Source organism: Oncorhynchus masou, chromosome 24 (assembly GCF_036934945.1).
Source record: "Oncorhynchus masou masou isolate Uvic2021 chromosome 24, UVic_Omas_1.1, whole genome shotgun sequence".
Taxonomy (NCBI): domain Eukaryota; kingdom Metazoa; phylum Chordata; class Actinopteri; order Salmoniformes; family Salmonidae; genus Oncorhynchus; species Oncorhynchus masou.
In genome coordinates, this window is record NC_088235.1 from 90570883 (window position 1) to 90592369 (window position 21487).

At 43.8% G+C, this 21487-nt stretch overlaps 1 protein-coding gene across 1 annotated transcript in view; it reads right to left on the reverse strand.

Moving 5' to 3' along the window:
- LOC135512987 (PR domain zinc finger protein 5-like) overlaps positions 1-21103 on the reverse strand; it is a 49695-nt gene extending 28592 nt beyond the window's left edge. Inside the window, exons 1-12 of the mRNA XM_064935563.1 lie at positions 20854-21103; positions 19939-20022; positions 16129-16251; positions 14802-14970; positions 14025-14202; positions 13677-13775; positions 13439-13560; positions 10606-10685; positions 8706-8790; positions 8368-8525; positions 6091-6184; positions 2383-2543 (exon numbers count right to left, since the gene is read on the reverse strand). Of these exons, the coding sequence (XP_064791635.1) occupies positions 2383-2543; positions 6091-6184; positions 8368-8525; positions 8706-8790; positions 10606-10685; positions 13439-13560; positions 13677-13775; positions 14025-14202; positions 14802-14970; positions 16129-16251; positions 19939-20022; positions 20854-21099 (1599 nt within the window). The 5' untranslated portion in view covers positions 21100-21103. The remainder of the gene's footprint in view (positions 1-2382; positions 2544-6090; positions 6185-8367; positions 8526-8705; positions 8791-10605; positions 10686-13438; positions 13561-13676; positions 13776-14024; positions 14203-14801; positions 14971-16128; positions 16252-19938; positions 20023-20853) is intronic.
- Positions 21104-21487: the final 384 nt, after the last annotated feature.

Genomic DNA, 21487 nt, shown 5'->3' on the forward strand with positions numbered 1-21487 from the left:
ACAGTCATAATAAGTTACATTTTCTCAATGAAGTAGCTATCAGCAGTCAGAAACAATAGAAGGGGGTGGGGGGGGGTTGAGGTGAGGAGGAGGATAATTTAAGGTACTCTTTGAAGAAGAGTAGAGTTTCAGGTGCTTTCAGAAGATGGGCAGGGACTCTGCTACCTTCCCATGGTGCCAAAAGGCCCAGAGGTGGCAGAACGGAGTCCTCGGGTTGGGGTGTAGGGTTTGAGCAGAGCCTGATGGTAGGGAGGTGCAGTTCCCCTTGCTGCTCCGTAGGTAAGTACCATGGTCTTGTAGCGGATGTGAGCTTCTACTGGAAGCAAGTGGAGTGTGAGGAAGGAGCGGGGTGACATGGGAGGAGCCGGGTGACATGAGAGGAGCCGGGTGACATGGGAAGAACGGGGTGACATGGGAGGAACGGGGTGACATGGGAGGAACGGGGTGACATGGGAGGTGCGGGGTGACATGGGAGGTGCGGGGTGACATCGGAGGAGCAGGGTGACATGGGAGAAGCCGGGTGACATGGGAGGAGACGGGTGACATGGGAGGAGCCGGGTGACATGGGAGGAGCCGGGTGACATGGGAGGTGCAGGGTGACATGGGAGGAGCGGGGTGACATGGGGGGTGCTGGGTGACATGGGAGGAGCGGGGTGACATATAAATAATCATATTTCTTGCAAAATCATTACATGTGTCTATGATAATTCATAAACATTAATGTTTTTGGAGTGAAGTGATTTTTTGGGTTTATTTGTCACGTTCTGACCTTAGTTATTTTGTTATGTCTTTGTTTTAGTATGGTCAGGGCGTGAGTTGGGTGGGTTGTCTATGTTAGTTTTCCTATGATTTGGTATTTCTGTGTTTGGCCTGGTATGGTTGTCAATCAGAGGCAGCTGTCAATCGTTGTCCCTGATTGAGAACCATACTTAGGTAGCCTGTTTTTCACCCTTGCGTTGTGGGTGATTGTTTTCTGTTTTGTGTCTACACCAGACAGGACTGTTTCATTTTGTTCATTCTCCTTTGTTATTTTGTTTAGTGTTCTCGTGATAATAAATTATCAATATGGACACTTACCACGCTGCGCATTGGTCCTCACCTTCTTCCACCAACAACGGCCGTTACATTATTTTTTAGGTGTTACATTTGGCCCCAGCCCTTGGCAAGGGGCAAATGTAACGTCTGGACATTTCAGATTAAAATCAATAATGTTATCTGATTGCTTCATGTTATAGACCTATAAATGGTATGTATGATTAGGAAGTTTCTTATATCAAAAAAATGACTGGCCTAAAATACAAAACATTTGACAATTGTCCCCAGTCTCCCCTATACACAACTCTGACTTTAAGAATAATGTTGACGCCAATTGCAGGATGTTCTGAGAGGAAGACTAAACTAGGGCTGCCAGAGAAACACATCATTACTGTTGATGTTCAGATCAACCTGTCAGTAGAGAGGACACTCAGACAGCACCTGGAGGAAAAGAAACTCAGATGACAGGAACAAGACGATCCTTACTCTCCTGTCATGAGCGGAATAGAAAATGGAGGATAAAGACTGTGCTCTCTACAGTGTAGTACAACACACAGTGCACCATGTACTCAGTGTCTTTCCCGTCTGAAACGGCACCCTATTTCCTATATAGTGCACTACTTTTGACCAGGGCCTGGCCAAACGTAGTGCACTATATAGGACAAAGGGTGCCCTTTGGGACACCTGGTGTTCAGTCCCAGCCAGGTCTCTTGGGCTCAGCCACCTGTCTTTAATCACTGCCAGAGCAGAGATCTCAGAAGTCCACCGTTTCTGAACATCGGCCGGCCGGAGAGAGACAACTCATGTGCCTGTCTGTCTTCAGTCCTACTGTACCAAGGCCATGTTATGTTTTAGTCTTTCTGTGGCAAGAAACAGTTTGGCTCTCAATCTGATCAATAACCCAAGCGGACAATGTTATATTGAGGCTGGTAATCTGCTCTGGGATCTGTCCTGTGCTTTGAAACCCTGTGGAGCTAATGGACTAAATGTTATATTGAGGCTGGTAATCTGCTCTGGGATCTGTCCTGTGCTTTGAAACCCTGTGGAGCTAATGGACTAAATGTTATATGTCATTTACAAACAGAGACCGGATGATTCCTGGGCTGCATGTAGAGGATGACTATATACTGTAGCCTAGTTCCTAAGAGAGATAACAAGAGAACAGCAATCTCAATTTCCTATACTTTCCTTTAACTTTCAAAGGACAATCATACATATAATTATTTTTTTTTAAACCACACACACATACTGGATAATTATTTGAAAGAGGATTTTGTCTGGGAAAGATTGACAATGTCCGGACTAGGCTCTACAGTGTGTCAGACTGGCAGTGATTGCTGAACTCACCTTCTTGTGGCTCTTGAGAACAGAGGGGGTGACGAAGGCCTTCTCACACAGGTCACACTTGTACTTCTTGTGTCCGTCGTGTACCACCTGGATGTGCACGTTGAGCGTGTCTTTTCTCTTGAAGGTGGCATCACATTGATCACACTTAAATGTCCTCTCACCTGGAGCAGTGACAAAAGATGACAGTAAAGAAAGACACTTTCCAATAGTCTCTTTTCTGCACCATCTTATTTTCTAGGGAGGAGGAGAAGAGATGGATTCATTATTATGCTTCTAAAAGCATAATAAAAGCATAATTCCCTCACAGTAGGACTGAAAACTATTTCTACGGGATAATTGTATGGGCTAAAGAACATTGTGTGTTACGTTGCTGCTCCCTATAATGTTATTTTCAAATGTTCGGGACAGTACTTATTTGTTTACCTTTTTGTAAAATGACACTCATTTTGAATCCTTCCCTAGTAACACAGATTGCAGGAGAGGACAGAAAGAGGCGGACACTGAACATACACAGCTGCCTGCTCTTTGAATGGATCTCTTATTTAACAGCAATTACATTTTAAAAAGCAGCCAGCACTTAAATCATTCATTCATTTAAAAACATTAAAAACACCAGACATCACTCTGACATTAAACAAAAGCAGAACTCTCAGCTGTTCCCAACCAGAGCCATATAAACTACAGCCTGGTGTTATTCCTCACGCCTTAACTCAGTGACTCCATACAACAGAGACTATTGTTGGGAAGTGGTTTACAGGGGGATCAGTGGGTTGGATAGTGTGTTTGCTTGGCAGAGTGAGTACTGGCTCCAAACGTGTGTTAATTCTCCCATTACAAAGAAGGAACATGATGGTCAGCACAATAAAGTGGGACACAAGTAGACGCCTGTGTCCGTTAACACTCTAGTGGTCCCATAAAAACCTTCCACCATGAATATTCATGTCAGGGACAGGCTTCATTAATGCTGAGGTTTTAAGTCATTCAGAAACATGATTGATTATGAGAAGAGATGAAGGGCTATTGTTCATTCAATAAAGCCTTCAGAAACACACACGGATACTCAAACACACACACCGAGGATCATAACACACACTGAGTGCTTACCACTGAGTGACATTTGACCCCACGTAAAGGTGTAATATTTATTTCAAGTTAAAATGATATGACAGCTGTTCTTAATTTTCTCACAGCGGAACACACAAGTGGACAGAGACATCACATAAACACACAGAGATTTAGTCTCTTTCTCTCTGTATATATACTGAACAAAAATATAAACAACATGTAAAGTGTTGATCCTATGTGTGATCCTATCCTATGAGCTGAAGTAAAATATCACAGAAATGTTCTTTATGCACAAAAAGCTTATTTCTCTCAAATGAGAGTTCTCCTTTTCCAAGATAATCCATCCACCTGACAGGTGTGGCATATCAATATGCTAATAAAACAGCATGATCATTAAACAGGTGCGCATATTGTGCTGGGGACAATAAAAGGCCACTCTAAAATGTACAATAGCGTGCAATTGGCATGCTGACTGCAGGACTGTCCACCAGGGATGTTGCCAGATAATGTAATGTTCATTTCTCTACCATAAACCGGGTCTAACGTTGTCTTAGATAAAATGGCAGTATGCCTATCGGCCTCATAACCACGCCAGCCCAGGACTTCCACATCTGGCTTCTTCACCTACGGGATTGTCTGAGACCAGCCACCCGGACAGCTGATGAAATTGAGGTGTATTTCTGTCTGTAATAAAGGCCTTTTGTGGGAAAAACTCTGATTGGCTGGGCCTGGCTGCCCAGACTTTACCATACTTTCTACCCACATGCAGCCTGGCTCCCAGACTTTACCATACTTTCTACCCACATGCAGCCTGGCTCCCCAGACTTTACCATACTTTCTACCCACATGCAGCCTGGCTCCCCAGACTTTACCATACTTTCTACCCACATGGGCCTGGCTCCCCAGACTTTACCATACTTTCTACCCACATGCAGCCTGGCTCCCCAGACTTTACCATACTTTCTACCCACATGCGGCCTGGCTCCCCAGACTTTACCATACTTTCTACCCACATGCGGTTTCTCTTATTCTCTTTGCGCTCTTCTCGCACACACACACACACACACACACACACACACACACACACACACACACACACACACACACACACACACACACACACACACACACACACACACACACACACACACACACACACACACACACACACACACACACACACACACACACACACACACACACACACACACACACACACACCTGATACATAATACCAGTCTCAGCCTCATGGCCCAGTATCCTAGTGATTTGTGTGAATAGTGATCTGTCTCCAGAGACACAAGCAGGAAATGCCTTGAGCTTCACAATCTCTGTGTCATCGGTCTAGACTGGGAGACCATGCAGGACTCCATCCTGCCAAGACCAACTGTCTATAGGGCTCCTCAGTTCTCAATGACCACTGTGTCTGGCTATGACACTCAGGACTAGGATGACCACTGTGTCTGTCTGTCTGTCTGGCTATGACACTCAGGACTAGGATGACCACTGCGTCTGTCTGTCTATCTGTCTGGCTATGACACTCAGGACTAGGAGGACCACTGTTTCTGTCTGTCTGACTATGACACTCAGGACGAGGAGGACCACTGCGTCTGTCTGTCTGTCTGTCTGGCTATGACACTCAGGACTAGGAGGACCACTGTGTCTGTCTATCTGTCTGGCTATGACACTCAGGACTAGAAGGACCACTGTGTCGGTCTGTCTGTCTGGCTATGACACTCAGGACTAGGATGACCAACGTGTCTGTCTGTCTGGCTATGACACTCAGGACTAGGAGGACCACTGTGTCTGTCTGTCTGTCTGACTATGACACTCAGGACTAGGATGACCACTGTTTCTGTCTGTCTGACTATGACACTCAGGACGAGGAGGACCACTGCGTCTGTCTGTCTGTCTGTCTGTCTGGCTATGACACTCAGGACTAGGAGGACCACTGTGTCTGTCTGTCTGTCTGGCTATGACACTCAGGACTAGGAGGACCACTGCGTCTGTCTGTCTGTCTGTCTGTCTGGCTATGACACTCAGGACTAGGAGGACCACTGTGTCTGTCTGACTATGACACTCAGGACTAGGGGGGCCACTGTGTCTGTCTGTCTGTCTGTCTGTCTGTCTGTCTGTCTGTCTGTCTGGCTATGACACTCAGGACTAGAAGGACCACTGTGTCTGTCTGTCTGTCTGGCTATGACACTCAGGACTAGGGGAACCACTGTGTCTGTCTGTCTGTCTGGCTATGACACTCAGGACTAGGAGGACCACTGTGTCTGTCTGTCTGGCTGGCTATGACACTCAGGACTAGGAGGACCACTGTGTCTGTCTGTCTGTCTGTCTGACTATGACACTCAGGACTAGGGGGACCACTGTGTCTGTCTGTCTGTCTGGCTATGACACTCAGGACTAGGAGGACCACTGTGTCTGTCTGTCTGGCTGTCTGGCTGGCTATGACACTCAGGACTAAGAGGACCACGACACAGAGGACCAGGAGGTTGTGGAAGCCCTCAGTATCTCATGCTAAAACAAGGTCTGAACTAAGGGCTATAGCATCTATGTGTTGTAGGGGCCCTGAACGTAGGTACTAGTGGCTACAGTCTCACATTCTGAGAGATACACAAACAAACTCATACTTACTGTTGTGGATGAGCAGGTGGCGCTGTAAAGAGAAGGGGGTGCGGAACAGGGCCTTGCACTCCTCACACTGGAACGGCCTCTCCTCTGAGTGAGTCTGGCGAAAGAACAGGACAGCATTTACGGTTAAGGTACACAGCATCACTGAAAACTACCTCTGATTTCCCCTCTACATATCTTGGTATAAACATACCAGATAGCTGACCATCAAAACCTACACCTTCCTTTCTATTTAATTGACTAATATAGAGTAAATAAGTATTTAATGATGCGGTCAGTTTGTGAGAACAGCTATCAGAGCTAATGTATGGGCCTGACACCCCCTAAATACACTGCATTTGGAAAGTATTCAGACCCCTTGACTTTTTCCAAATGTTGGTACATTATAGCCTTATTCTAAAATTGATTAAATTGTTTTTTTCCCTCATCAATCTACACACAACACCACATAATAACAAAGCAAAAAACAGGTTTTTAGAAAAAAAATTGCAAATGTAACACATATAAAAAACGGAAATATCTAATTTACATAAGTATTCAGACCCTTTACTCAGTACTTTGTTGAAGCACCTTTGGCAGCGATTACAGCCTCGAGTCTTCTTGGGTATGACGCTACAAGCTTGGTACACCTGTATTTGGGAAGTTTCTCCCATTCTTATCTGCAGATCCTCTCAAGCTCTGTCAGGTTGGATTGGGAGAGATTTTCAGGTCTCTTCAGAGATGATAGATCGGGTTCAAGTCCGGGCTCTGGCTGGGCCACTCAAGGACATTCAGAAACTTGTCCCGAAGCCACTCCTGTGTTGTCTTGGCTATGTGCTTAGGTTTGTTGTCCTGTTGGAAGGTGAATCTTCGCCCCCAGTCTGAGGTCCTGAGCACTTTGGAGCAGGTTTACAACAAGGATCTCTCTGTAGTTTGCTCCGTTCATCTTTCCCTCGATTCTGACTAGTCTCCCAGTCCCTGCTACTGAAAAACATCCACACAACATGATGCTGCCACCACCATGCTTCACCATAGGGATGGTGCCAGGTTTCCTCCAGACTTTCATTCAGGCCAATGAGTTCAATATTGGTTTCATCAAACCAAAGAATCTTGTTTCTCATGGTCTGAGTGTCCTTTAGGTGCCTTTTGGCAAACTCCAAGCTGGCTGTCATGTGCCTTTTACTGAGGAATGACTTCCGTCTGGCCACTCTACCATAAAGGCCTGATTGGTGGAGTGCTGCAGAGAGTGGTGTCCTTCTGGAAGGTTCTCCCATCTCCACAGAGGAACTCCAGAGTTCTGTCAGAGTGACCATCGGGTTCTTGCAGCAGACATTTTCTGGTACCCTTCCCCAGATCTGTGCCTCGACACAATCTGGCTCTACGGACAATTCCTTTGACCTATTGGCATGGTTTTGTGGGACCTTATATAGACAGGTGTGTACCTTTCCAAATCATGTACAATCAATTGAATTTACCACAGGTGGACTCCAATCAAGTTGTAGAAACAGATCAATGGAAACAGAATGCACTTGAGCTCAATTTCGAGTCTCATAGCAAAGGGTCTGAATACTTAAATAGGTATTTCTGTTTTTTATTGTAAATAATTTTGCACAAATTTCTAAAAACCTGTTTTAACTTTGTCATTATGGGGTATTGTGTGTAGATTGATGAGGGGAAAAAATAATTGAATCTGTTTTAGAATAAAGCTGTAACATAACAAAATGGGGAAAAAGTCAAGGGCTCTGAATACTTTCCGAATGCACTGTACATCTCATCTATTCTCTCACTCCCTCTATATCTCCATCTCTTCTCTTGGTTCAATCTGAGCGCTGTCTCCTGTCTCTGTGTTGATGTGGGATCAGATATGTGAGCATCGGGGTTTGGGTTAGAGTTAGGGTTACGCCCCATGGTTGATTTGGTATGTTGACTTGATGAAGACAAGTAGCTTGAGGGGCTAAGGTTCAAAGTACATTTGTTTATGTGTACCCCACATGTCTGTCTGAGTGACACCCTATTCCCTTAAGTAAATATGGAAGTCTTCAGGGGGGGCAGGCCACAGACGCCACAGAAACCCAATGAGAACTGAAGAGACGTCTAACAATGTTAGCTCTGAAGAAGTGAGAGTATGCTTGTATGTTCGTTTGTGTATGTATGTGCTTGTTAAGTTTCAGCATTATCTCCATCAGTAACACTTGCATATTAAAAACCACCCATTTAAATCTGTCACATCCACCTTTTATGTAGTTGAAGCATTCTGTCATTCTGAAAAGAGACTACAGCTTTCTGACCCTCCCTGTTCACCTTCTTGTGGTTCTTATAGACGTTCCTGTGGGCAAACTCCTTCCCACACAGCTTACACTTGTAGGGCTTTTCCTCACTGTGGATGATCTTATGGGCCGTCACCTGGTCCAGACGCTTGAACGAACGACTGCAGACCTCACAGGTATACGGACGTTTCTCTAACCAGGAACAGAGAGAGAGAGAGAGAGAGAGAGAGAGAGAGTATACGATGTCTGAGTGTAGCTGTGTGTGTGTGTGTGTGTGTGTGTGTGTGTGTGTGTGTGTGTGTGTGTGTGTGTGTGTGTGTGTGTGTGTGTGTGTGTGTGTGTGTGTGTGTGTGTGTGTGTGTGCTCTCTTACCTGAGTGAGTGATCATGTGGCGCTTAAGCTGATTGGTCGAGATGAATTTCTTGTCGCAGGCAGCACAGTCGAATATCTCATGTACCTGGAGATACAGAAATTAGCCAACAAACCAGATACAGGGGGGTTATGTAGGAGACAGAGATCATGGGTTTCACTGCACGCTGTGTTCTGTAAATGACAATGTATGACCTTGATGTGTAACCTTTTCCACACTTGCAGGCAGAGGAGTATTCACAGACACACATACACACATTCTTTCACTCCTTGCTCAACCACGTCTGCACACAGAAATATAATTAAACAGCTGAAAAGTTTGAATCCTTCTCCTGCTCTCAGCATGGTTTGAATAATAGCACATTTGATAGCTGTTCTGCCTAATGCTACAATATGCTGAGACTGAAATGCTCCTCTGCTCAGAGCTTCAAAGATTGAGCAGTCCAGGATAATTCTAATAATGACTGGTTTAAGTAGCTTTTGTGCAAACGTATCATTATGCTAAGTTGGAGTGCTCTAGTGCGAATCATAATCCTGGGTTCTGAAGTGTCTGTCTCTAGCTCAGCTGTGACATGTCTTCTGTTCTATAGAACTTTGGCCCAACAATGTTTCTCTTTCTTTGCTTCATGTCTTTTTAACCTCCGCACACGACTGTTCCAATGAAGTCTGTAACATATGAGCTGTGTAAGTATGACCAAATAAACTACTTCATACAAGAGAAGAATGAAGCATTAATTGAATTCGGGTGGCAACTGACCCAAATCTCCTTGTATCAATACACATTTTCTGTGTCTACTGTCAATAAGGAAAGAGCCTCTCTCACAGACAAAGACTGATGATTAGAGCATCGGTAATACAGGAAAGCTTATTAAACCTTCACATGTGCCACGTATAGAATGGATAGGCACTGGCAGCATGAAAAGGTCAGAATAGGGCAATGTACTCTCCCTTTTCAAATACATTGGGTGGCAGTTTGGAGATAAGAAAAACCTGATTGATTGACTGATAGACATGTTTAAATGATCTCTTCCAGAACTAAGTGATTAACAGTAGCACAACCTTTTCTGATGAGGTGTGTTCATTATGAATCTCTTATGAACCTGTTCAGTTCATTAGAGTGGATTAATGTCTTCTGATTAATCTATTGGATCAATGTTGACAGGGAACATGAAACCTCACCCAAACACCAGCTGGGTTCACGGGTCATAAATATAAAATCCTCATTTGGATGGGAAGCCAAACCAATTGCAAGTCAATCAAATAACTCACTGCAAATGCACTCTCCAAGATAATTCACTTCAAGCATATAAAGATACTTCACTGTGAAATAGTTCATGATGGAAATACCTTACCTCCATTAATCTCTCAAAGTAATGTAACATAATGGTTCTGTGGTTCTGTCATTTTTCAGGGTCCATCTCTGAGAGGTAGAATCCTGCCGCCACGGTTAAAGCCTTATGGTCTACTCACCATGCCTCTTAGGTTTCATGAGAGTCTGTGGGGATGAGCTTGTGAAATTAAAACCAAACTTTCTCTACTGTCACACGGTCTGAAAATGTAACATCTTGAACATAAAGCCAACCTCCTTCTGAGAGAGAAGAAGAGTGAGACAGGAGACAGAGCGTGGGATTAGGGGACAGGAACAAAGAAATGGAACAAAAAGAGATGGAGGGATATGGAGGAAATAGAGCTTAAAGGAACAGACATGGCCAGTGTGAAACCAACCACACACACACCTGACACTAGACACCAGAGGGCTACGTGGACAGGGAGCCATTACAACATACACCTTACACCTATCCAGTCCTTCCAGATCTCTGAAGGATCAAAACGCATCTAGGAATACATGTAAAACAGAGGCAGTGAAAAGGTGAGACAGTGAGGTAGTAGGTAGGAGCCTGACCTTGCGATGTTCCTGGAGGTTCAGTAAGGAGGAACATTTCCTGTTGCAGATGGTGCACATGAGCTTCCGCCTGGAACTTCCTGAAATACAATGATTGGACAAGCAGAGTTACCAATCCTGCTCTTCATGCCTCAATCTACATTGTGATGATGTCGTGGCTAGCAATATCAACAATGGTTAGGGCATTCCACATGTTAGTGAACAGCATAATCACTCACCTCGTGGCAACGCCAATTCCATCGGAAGCAAATACACACATTCTATCAGATAATCACTTGAGGTCAAAGTTTAATTACCAGATGTATGTTCTCTTCTGACTGTCGGGGGCAACCAAGATGTAACAAAACATGACAGGGTCACTACTGAAGGCTGTCTGCATCTATTGCCCACATATTGGTTAGATCAACGTTGTTTCCACATCATTTTGAATTTCTATGTCCCTCCATGCACCCTCTGTGACTTCTAGGAAGAGTCTAACCCACTTAACCCCAACATTTCTCCAAGTTTTCACCATGATTGTAAATCCCTAGTTATTTTTTTGCTGAGACAAATTCATTTCTGAAGAAGATTATTTATTTCATGTGATGAGTGATTCATTTACATCTGTCCCTCATTTTAAAGTCAACCCTGCTACATGAACTGAACTCTGAACTCTATTAAAATATGATAAAACTTTTCATTTAAAAAAAGGAAACATGCAAGAAACATTGAAAATCTAAAAGTCAAATCATCATGTAAAAGCAGGTGAGCTGGTTCTACTCTGTTCGGCCATTTGCTGGTGTTTTGTGGAGTAAAACTGAGCAGGTCGATCATAACACTCCAACCATGTTACATAGATAGACAGGCTAGAACTGTTTTAAATATAAATAGTTTAGATATATTTTGTGAAGCTTGCATTCAATTGCCACTGCCTGTTGCACACAACAAGCTTCCATTCCCCCAGTCACAACGGGACTCATGGTTGATTTAAGTTTCACCCTGTTTCGATGAACCCTGTTACCTTATTTGGCATTTAATAGGCACTTACTTTTGTAATTCATTTAATTTAACCTCGAAATGGGAAAACACATTTTTTATTAGCCATGTGCTCTTTTCAACAGAATGTTAACTTTTTGTGAAATCAAATTTTTCTTTAGACCAAGTTACACTTCTCAAAAAGCACAGAATTGATTGAACGACCCATTTATTTACGAGTCATGTGTGCCACATTTATAGAGCCTACACCACATCCCTCTCATCTACACACTCCTATACTGACCAGACTGCTAAAAGATCAAAACAGATACTTGTTTCAAAACTCAGCAAAAAAGAAACGTCCTCTCACTGTCAACTGCGTTTATTTTCAGAGAACTTAACGTGTAAATATTTGTATGAACATAAAAGATTCAACAACTGAGACATAAACTGAACTATTTCCATAGACATGTGACTAACATAAATGGAATGATATGTCCCTGAACAAAGGGGGGGTCAAAATCAAAAGTAAGTCAGTATCTGGTGTGGCCACCAGCTGCATTAAGTACTGGAGTGCATCTCCTCTTCATGGACTGCACCAGATTTGCCAGTTCTTGCTGTTAGATGTTACCCCACTCTTCCACCAAGGCACCTGCAAGTTCCCTGACATTTCTGGAGGGAATGGTCCTAGTCCTCACCCTCCGATCCAACAGGTCCCAGACGTGCTCAATGGGATTGAGATCCGGGCTCTTCGCTGGCCATGGCAGAAACCTGACATTCCTGTCTTGCAGACAATCACGCACAGAACGCACAGTATGGCTGGTGGCATTGTCATGCTGGAGGGTCATGTCGGGATGAGCCTGCAGGAAGGGTACCACATGAGGGAGGAGGATGTATTCCCTGTAACGCACAGCGTTGAGATTGCCTGCAATGACAACAAGCTCACTCCAATGATGCTGTGACACACCACCCCAGACCATGACGAACCCTCCACCTCCAAAGCGATCCCACTCCAGAGTACAGGCCTCGGTGTAACGCTCATTCCTTTGACGATAAACGTGGATCCGACCATCAGCCCGGTGATACAAACCATCAGTGAAGAGCCCTTTTTGCCAGTCCTGTCTGGTCCAGCAACGATGGATTTGTGCCCATAGGCGACGTTGTTGCCGGTGATGTCTGGTGAGGACCTGCCTTACAACAGGCCTACAAGCCCTCAGTCCAGCCTCTCTCAACCTATTGCGGACAGTCTGAGCACTGATGGAGGGATTGTGCATTCCTGGTGTAACTCGGGCAGTTGTTGTTGCCATCCTGTACCTGTCCCGCAGGTGTGATGTTCGGATGTACCGATCCTGTGCAGGTGTTGTTACACGTGGTCTGCCACTGTGAGGACGATCAGCTGTCCGTCCCCCTGTAGCACTGTCTTAGGCGTCTCACAGTACGGACATTGCAATTTATTGCCCTGGCCACATCTGCAGTCCTCATGCCTCCTTGCAACATGCATAAGGCACGTTCACGCAGATGAGCAGGGACCCTGGGCATCTTTCTTATGGAGTTTTTCAGAGTCAGTAGAAGGGCCTCTTTAGTGTCCTAAGTTTTCATAACTGTGACCTTTTTTTATTGCCTACCGTCTGTAAGCTGTTAGTGTCTTAACGACCGTTCCACAGGTGCATGTTCATTCATTGTTTATGGTTCATTGAACAAGCATGGGAAACAGTGTTTAAACCCTTTACAATGAAGATCTGTGAAGTTATTTGGATTTTTACAAATTATCTTTGAAAGACACGGTCCTAAAAAAGGGATGTTTATTTTTTTGCTGAGTTTACTTCATCACCAGTGTGGACTATATGTCTGTATACATGTCTGTGAGACGGAGACCAACCTGTGTGGACGTTCCCTTTGTGTTTCTTCAGAGAGTCTTTGCTCTTGAACCTCTTCCCACAACTCTCAGCCTTACAGATGAACCTGGCGTCTCCTCTACATGCCTCCTTGTGCTGGTCATAACTACACTCACACACAGAAAATACAGACACAGTCACTCAAATACACAGGAACAGATGGCAGCCCCTGTATACATATTATGCTAATGTGTATGTTCGTATCTAGTTATGTAAGCCTACCTGGACTCTGAGCTGAAGGTGTTGTAGCAGATGGAACACTGGTGGTGGGCTCTAGAAGAGTCTCCTGAAGGACCCAGGGTCTCTGCACAGTGCAGAACACTGAGGGCAAAATGAAGGAGGTATACAGAGTCAGATAGGAGTAGGCTATAAAGATATGAACAGCAATACTACTATATTTCCAGGTGTCCTATATCAGAAAATGAATAAAGAGGCTGATTCAGTTGTATGAAAATGTCCTGAGTGTGTGCAAATCTGTCAGTTCCACTATATGATCCACTTGGTAGCATACTTCTGTGTAACTCAAGAGTGTCAGGTAAGTAGAGTAGAGAGATGATGTAGGCTACACACTGGCGCTGCAGGGCTTGTTTGATGGGGAACTTCTTGCCACAGTTCCTGCACTTGTACTCCTTCTCCTCAGTACTGGGTCTCTGGTGCAGGCTCTGGAGGTGGGCTGCTAGGATCTCCTCGCTAGGGAAGCTGCTCTCACACAGCAGGCACGGGTGGTCCTCCTTCTTGATCACCAGCTCTGCACACATACAGTCATTATTACAAATTACACACACATGCAGCCATATCAGCTGTGTGTGAGTATTAGCTGTGTGTAAATATCAGCTGTGTGTGAGTGTCAGCTGTGTGTGAGCATTAGCTGTGTGTAAGTATCAGCTGTGTGTGAGTATCAGCTGTGTGAGTATCAGTTGTGTGTGAGTATCAGCTGTGTGTGAGTATCAAGTATCAGCTGTGTGTAAGTATCAGCTTTGTGTGAGTATCAGCTTTGTGTGAGTATCAGCTTTGTGTGAGTATCAGCTGTGTGTGAGTATCAGCTGTGTGTGAGTATCAGCTGTGTGTAAGTATCAGCTTTGTGTGAGTATCAGCTTTGTGTGAGTATCAGCTTTGTGTGAGTATCAGCTTTGTGTGAGTATCAGCTGTGTGTGAATATCAAGTATCAGCTGTGTGTGAGTGTAAGCTGTGTGCAAGTATAAGCTGTGTGTGAGTATAAGCTCTGTGTGATTATAAGCTGTGTGTGAGTATAAGCTGTGTGCAAGCATTACATACTTCAAGCATAAACTGTTGGACTGACAAAACACTGTTTATGAAGGTGTAGGTAAAACTTTGTTAGGTATTTACCCATTTCAACGAGATGTTTGGCATCTTTGCTGTTTTCATCTTCATATTTGATGATTTCCTCTTCCTCCTCCTCTGACTCTTCCTCCATATCACTGTCCAGGTAGCCTATCAGCAGCTCTGTGTCTGTCTCAATGTCGTCCACTGCCAGGTAGAAGATATTCTCTCCATCCTGAGAGATCAGAACCACAATCACCCCCCCACACACACACACACACACACACACACACACACACACACAGAAAAAAAAAAGGGGTAGCTGAAGGTTGAGCCCAATAAACCTAGACATTCGTCTGCTGAGGCTTGATTAAGGTCGAAGGTCAAACACTCCAACTCCTAAACATGTCGTCATTTACTTCCACATCCTAAAGGTCACGGTCTAATCAAATCAAAGCGTCATTTTCTTTTGGATAAGGCATTTATAAATACACATATATATTAATTTAACAGAGAAACACAATAAATGTAACTTTTGATGTAACACAGAGCTCTAACACACATGAATGACCTTTGAACAAGTGATCACTTTAGCACTGTGGCATTAATGACAGAACCTCAGCCAGAAGATCACAGGTTCTGTTCTACTTCCCTTCTAAATTCTCCGTTCTACCATGGTTTTTCTTTTTCCTCTAGCTGAGATATCCCAGGCCAAACCCTGACTCATATGTGTGTGTGTGTGTGTGTGTGTGTGTGTGTGTGTGTGTGTGTGTGTGTGTGTGTGTGTGTGTGTGTGTGTGTGTGTGTGTGTGTGTGTGTGTGTGTGTGTGTGTGTGTGTGTGTGTGTGTGTGTGTGTGTGTGTGTGTGCGTTTGTGTGTGCGTGTGTGTGCGTGTGTGTTCACGACTTTGGCCAATAGATCTGATTGTGTATGTGTTTGTGTGTTTATGGATATAATTAATCTGATCTTAATCACAGACTGACATGTTTTGTTGCATTTCATAATAAGAGAGAGAGAGAGAGTTACTTACAGCTGTGAAAGACACCTCAACTCATACAACTCATACAGTCATCAGACAGAACCACCATCACATCTCCTTTTGATATGGCAGGCTTGATCAGTAACACATGGTGCAATCCTACAAGCTGTCTGCACAGGCAGACAAAACAAAAAAATCCACATTCCCCTTCATTTCACTCTCACTATCCATCTCAACTCACTCTCACTAACTTTCCCTCGCTTCTCTTCTAGTCTTTCTCTCTGATGTCCATCTCTCTCTCCTTCTCCCTCTCTCCCCTTCTCACTCAGAGATATGTGCTGATATCCAGCTCTATCTGTGTCTCTCCCTGTAGATACGTCTGAAGGTGTTACTATCTTCAGCGTGGGGCTGTACCTGGATTGCTGCCAGGTTCTTCTCCTCTTGTGATGGCGCCTGATGGACAAAACGCAGCCAGTTGGCATGGCGAGGGTTACTGGCATCCAAAACATAGAGCACATCGCCTTTATTACCTCGGACCTGAAACAGAAAACAGACATGCCTATCAAGAACATGAAATACTGTTGGCTGGAATTAACGTCTCCCTTCCATACAGACCGAGCTTCTTGATCTAGCTTTGTGTTCATCTGGAGATGCTGTTTTACAAACTAAATCACAGTTGCCATGAAAAACCCTGTGATATAAAACAATGTGGTTCTATCCAATATAACATGAAAGTTACAGATTACTAGATGATCATATAACACTGAGAAAGAATATAAAATGCAACAATTTCAAAGATGTTACTGAGTTAGTGAGTGAATTAGGCACTAGTCTATGGATTTCACATGACTGGGAATACAGATATGCATCTGTTGTTTAAAAAAGGGCAGGGGTGTGGATCAGAAAAACAATCAGTATCTGGTGTGACCACCATTTGCCTCATGCAGTGCGACACATCTCCTTCACATAGAGTTGATCAGGCTGTTGATAGTGGCCTGTGGAATGTTGTCCCACTCCTCTTCAGTGGCTGTGCGAAGTTGCTGGATATTGGTTGGAACTGGAACACGCTGTCGTAGACTTCGATCAAGAGCATCCCAAACATCCTCAATGGGTGGGTGTCATGTCTGGTGAGTATGCAGGCCATTGTGGAATTGTGTACAGATCCTTACGACATCCTTACGACATGGGGCCCAGCATTATCATGCTGAAACATGAGGTGATGACGATGGATTAATGGCACGACAATAGGCCTTAGGATCTCATCACAGTATCTCTGTGCATTCAAATTGCCATGGATAAAATGCAATTGTGTTCGTTTTCCGTAGCTTATGCCTGCCCATACCATAACCCCACCACCACTATGGGACACGATGTTCACAACATTGACATTAGCAAACACTCGCCCACACGACGCCATCTGCCCGGTACAGTTGAAACCGGGATTCAACCGTGAAGAGCACACTTCTCCAGAGTGCCAGTGGCCATCCAAGGTGAGCATTTGCCCACTGAAGTTGGTTACGATGCAGAACTGCAGTCAGGTCATGACCTTGGTGAAGACAACTGACAGTTTGTAGATTCGGTTGTGCAAAACCACAGTTTCATCAGCTGTCATCTGAGACTATCAGGCAGGTGACAAAGCCGGATGTGGAGGTCCTGGGCTGGCCTAGTTACACATGGTCTGCGGTTGTGAGGCCGGTTGGACATACTGCCAAATTCTCTAAAATGACGTTGGAGGTAGATTTATGGTAGAGAATTGAACATTACATTCTCTGGCAACAGCTCTGGTGGACATTCCTGCAGTCAGCATGCCAATTGCATGCTCCCTCAAAAGTTGAGACTGTGGCATTGTGGAGTGTGACAAAACTGCACATTTTAGAGTGGCCTTTAATTGACACCCGCACAAGGTGCACCTATGTAATGTGCATGCTGTTTAATCGGCTTCTTGATATGCCAAACCTGTCAGGTGGATGGATTCTCTTAGCAAAGGAGAAATGCTCACTAACAAGGATGTAAACAAAATTGTGCACAAAATTTGAGCGAAATATGCTTTTTGTGCATATGGAACATTTATGGGATCGTTTATTTCAGCTCGTGAAACCAGCACTTTAAATGCTGCATTTATATTTTTGTTCAGTGTATAATTTCAGACCACACCTGAATTCTTTATGGCTGACATATAATAAATTAGTTGTACTTTTAACTACACAGAAAATAAACATAATCTCACTGATCTGAAATGTAATTAAACCTGTCCCTTATCTCAGATAAATTCAAAACCTCATGATGGGGATAAAACATAATTATAACAAAGGCACACGATGTGGGTGGAGTTTGCCAAACCAAGACTCATTACAAAAACAAGACTCTACATTCAACAAGTGTATGTGCATCAAACTAGAAGCTCCAATTAAGCATCACCTGTTCTGTATCTGAACTGCCACAGAATTAATCTATTTAGCCTTTCATTTCAATAGTAGGCCTACAATGAACATAAATAGTATGTATTGTATTATGTAAGAGTAAGGTAGTCTGTTTTAGTATCACCTCCCACATCAGTCTGGTGTCTGTGCTGTGACTGCAGTGTTAAAGGACTGAAGGTAGTCTGTTATAGTATTACCTCCCACATCAGTCTGGTGTCTGTGCTGTGACTGCAGTGTTAAAGGACTGAAGGTAGTCTGTTTTAGTATCACCTCCCACATCAGTCTGGTGTCTGTGCTGTGACTGCAGTGTTAAAGGACTGAAGGTAGTCTGTTATAGTATCACCTCCCACATCAGTCTGGTGTCTGTGCTGTGACTGCAGTGTTAAAGGACTGAAGGTAGTCTGTTTTAGTATTACCTCCCACATCAGTCTGGTGTCTGTGCTGTGACTGCAGTGTTAAAGGACTGAAGGTAGTCTGTTTTAGTATCACCTCCCACATCAGTCTGGTGTCTGTGCTGTGACTGCAGTGTTAAAGGACTGAAGGTAGTCTGTTTTAGTATTACCTCCCACATCAGTCTGGTGTCTGTGCTGTGACTGCAGTGTTAAAGGACTGAAGGTAGTCTGTTATAGTATCACCTCCCACATCAGTCTGGTGTCTGTGCTGTGACTGCAGTGTTAAAGGACTGAAGGTAGTCTGTTATAGTATCACCTCCCACATCAGTCTGGTGTCTGTGCTGTGACTGCAGTGTTAAAGGACTGAAGGTAGTCTGTTATAGTATCACCTCCCACATCAGTCTGGTGTCTGTGCTGTGACTGCAGTGTTAAAGGACTGAAGGTAGTCTGTTATAGTATCACCTCCCACATCAGTCTGGTGTCTGTGCTGTGACTGCAGTGTTAAAGGACTGAAGGTAGTCTGTTTTAGTATTACCTCCCACATCAGTCTGGTGTCTGTGCTGTGACTGCAGTGTTAAAGGACTGAAGGTAGTCTGTTATAGTATCACCTCCCACATCAGTCTGGTGTCTGTGCTGTGACTGCAGTGTTAAAGGACTGAAGGTAGTCTGTTATAGTATTACCTCCCACATCAGTCTGGTGTCTGTGCTGTGACTGCAGTGTTAAAGGACTGAAGGTAGTCTGTTTTAGTATCACCTCCCACATCAGTCTGGTGTCTGTGCTGTGACTGCAGTGTTAAAGGACTGAAGGTAGTCTGTTTTAGTATCACCTCCCACATCAGTCTGGTGTCTGTGCTGTGACTGCAGTGTTAAAGGACTGAAGGTAGTCTGTTTTAGTATCACCTCCCACATCAGTCTGGTGTCTGTGCTGTGACTGCAGTGTTAAAGGACTGAAGGTAGTCTGTTTTAGTATCACCTCCCACATCAGTCTGGTGTCTGTGCTGTGACTGCAGTGTTAAAGGACTGAAGGTAGTCTGTTTTAGTATCACCTCCCACATCAGTCTGGTGTCTGTGCTGTGACTGCAGTGTTAAAGGACTGAAGGTAGTCTGTTTTAGTATCACCTCCCACATCAGTCTGGTGTCTGTGCTGTGATTACCAGTGTTAAAGGACTGAAGATAGTCTGTTTTAGTATTACCTCCCACATCAGTCTGGTGTCTGTGCTGTGACTGCAGTGTTAAAGGACTGAAGGTAGTCTGTTTTAGTATCACCTCCCACATCAGTCTGGTGTCTGTGCTGTGACTGCAGTGTTAAAGGACTGAAGGTAGTCTGTTTTAGTATCACCTCCCACATCGGTCTGGTGTCTGTGCTGTGACTGCAGTGTTAAAGGACTGAAGGTAGTCTGTTTTAGTATCACCTCCCACATCAGTCTGGTGTCTGTGCTCTCATCCAGCTCACTTGGTAGTTTCTTCTCTCCAGCAAAAGGGCCAAACTTTTCCCCCTTGTAGAAAACACACGGTCAGAATTTGAGGATACAAGGTATTCATTTTCTTGTCTTTCTTTTTTACTAAGAGGTATTTTCCATTTTGTCAGGGGCTATGTGAAGGCAATCAGATATAAATTGTGCGATGGAATAGATGCCAAAAAAATAATGTAGTAGTAAACATTGTAAAACAGTATAGGACTATAGTATTATAATACATAGTATTGTCCATGAATCCATCCTATGCGTTTCCCTTTGGGCCTACAAGTTGTAGTAGCCTAGTTCAAACACCCAACAAGAGGGGGTGTGGTCAAGATGTGCTCCTCGTGAATGAAGCATTCATGTTCAAAGTTTTGACCAATGTGAGATTGTCTAATGAATAACGTTTGGTAGCCTGGCCATTTGCAGTGTTTAATAACTGTCAGTAAAAAGCATTGTTTGCACCATTTTCAACCACCATTGTTTGTAACATTGTCAACTTGGTTACAATATTGTGTAATAGCCTATAATACTAGACACATTTTGAGTATGCAAGTTAAATGACGGCATAGGAAACGTACATTAGAAAGTGTTCAATATGTATCAACACGTGTTACTGTGTAACACACGAGAGTTGAGTTCTAAGTGAACATTGTTATGGAGTGAGCTAGTTACAGTATCTACGTGGCACTGCACCTCAGAGCAGCATTAAAGTAGGCTATGGCTTGAGATTTTGGGAGCGACTCGCAAAAAGAACCCAAAATACGAACAGAAAACTGCCTTTCTCCCATTCACCGAATGAGTTTTGCACGTTGGTACGTTTCTTCATGCCCAAAACATACAAAATTGTGCTGTCCAAAAAAAACAAACCTTTTTCACTTGTCTCGCCGTGTAAAGCCCGATTCCATCCTGGACATTAGATGATTTCAAAGAAAATCTATCTGGCACATACATTCCCAACATTGTCATTGCTCTGAGCGAATCCCTAATGTGATCATTATAAACTATGCTAGCGGGGAAAGTAATGACTATTGTCTGTTTTCGCACAAACACGAGAGTTTGCAGCGGGGTGTTCTCTGTAATTCGGTCCAGGTTAAATTTCCTCTCTTGCTGCATGACTAGCAGGCGTCCTGATTGGTTCAAAGTTTGTTACCAGAAGCTTCATATTTTGTGAAGGATGCTCACGCACTTTGAAGTCTCTCTGTCCTCTAACTTTGGATGACGAACAGTAACCACAAACATATGCAAATCTAAAGTTGATCAGGTCTTTACATTGGTTCTTATTATTTTTATTTTTATTTATTTATTTTTATATTTATATCTTCAATGTGCCTATGTATATATACACTACCATTCAAAAGTTTGGGGTCACTTAGAAATGTCCTTGTTTTTTAAATAAAATCACCAGTGTCAAGGTCAACAGTGAAGATGTGACTGCAGGATACTGGCCTTCTAGGCAGAGCCTTCTAGGCCAATAAAAATAAAAGATTAAGATGGGCAAAAG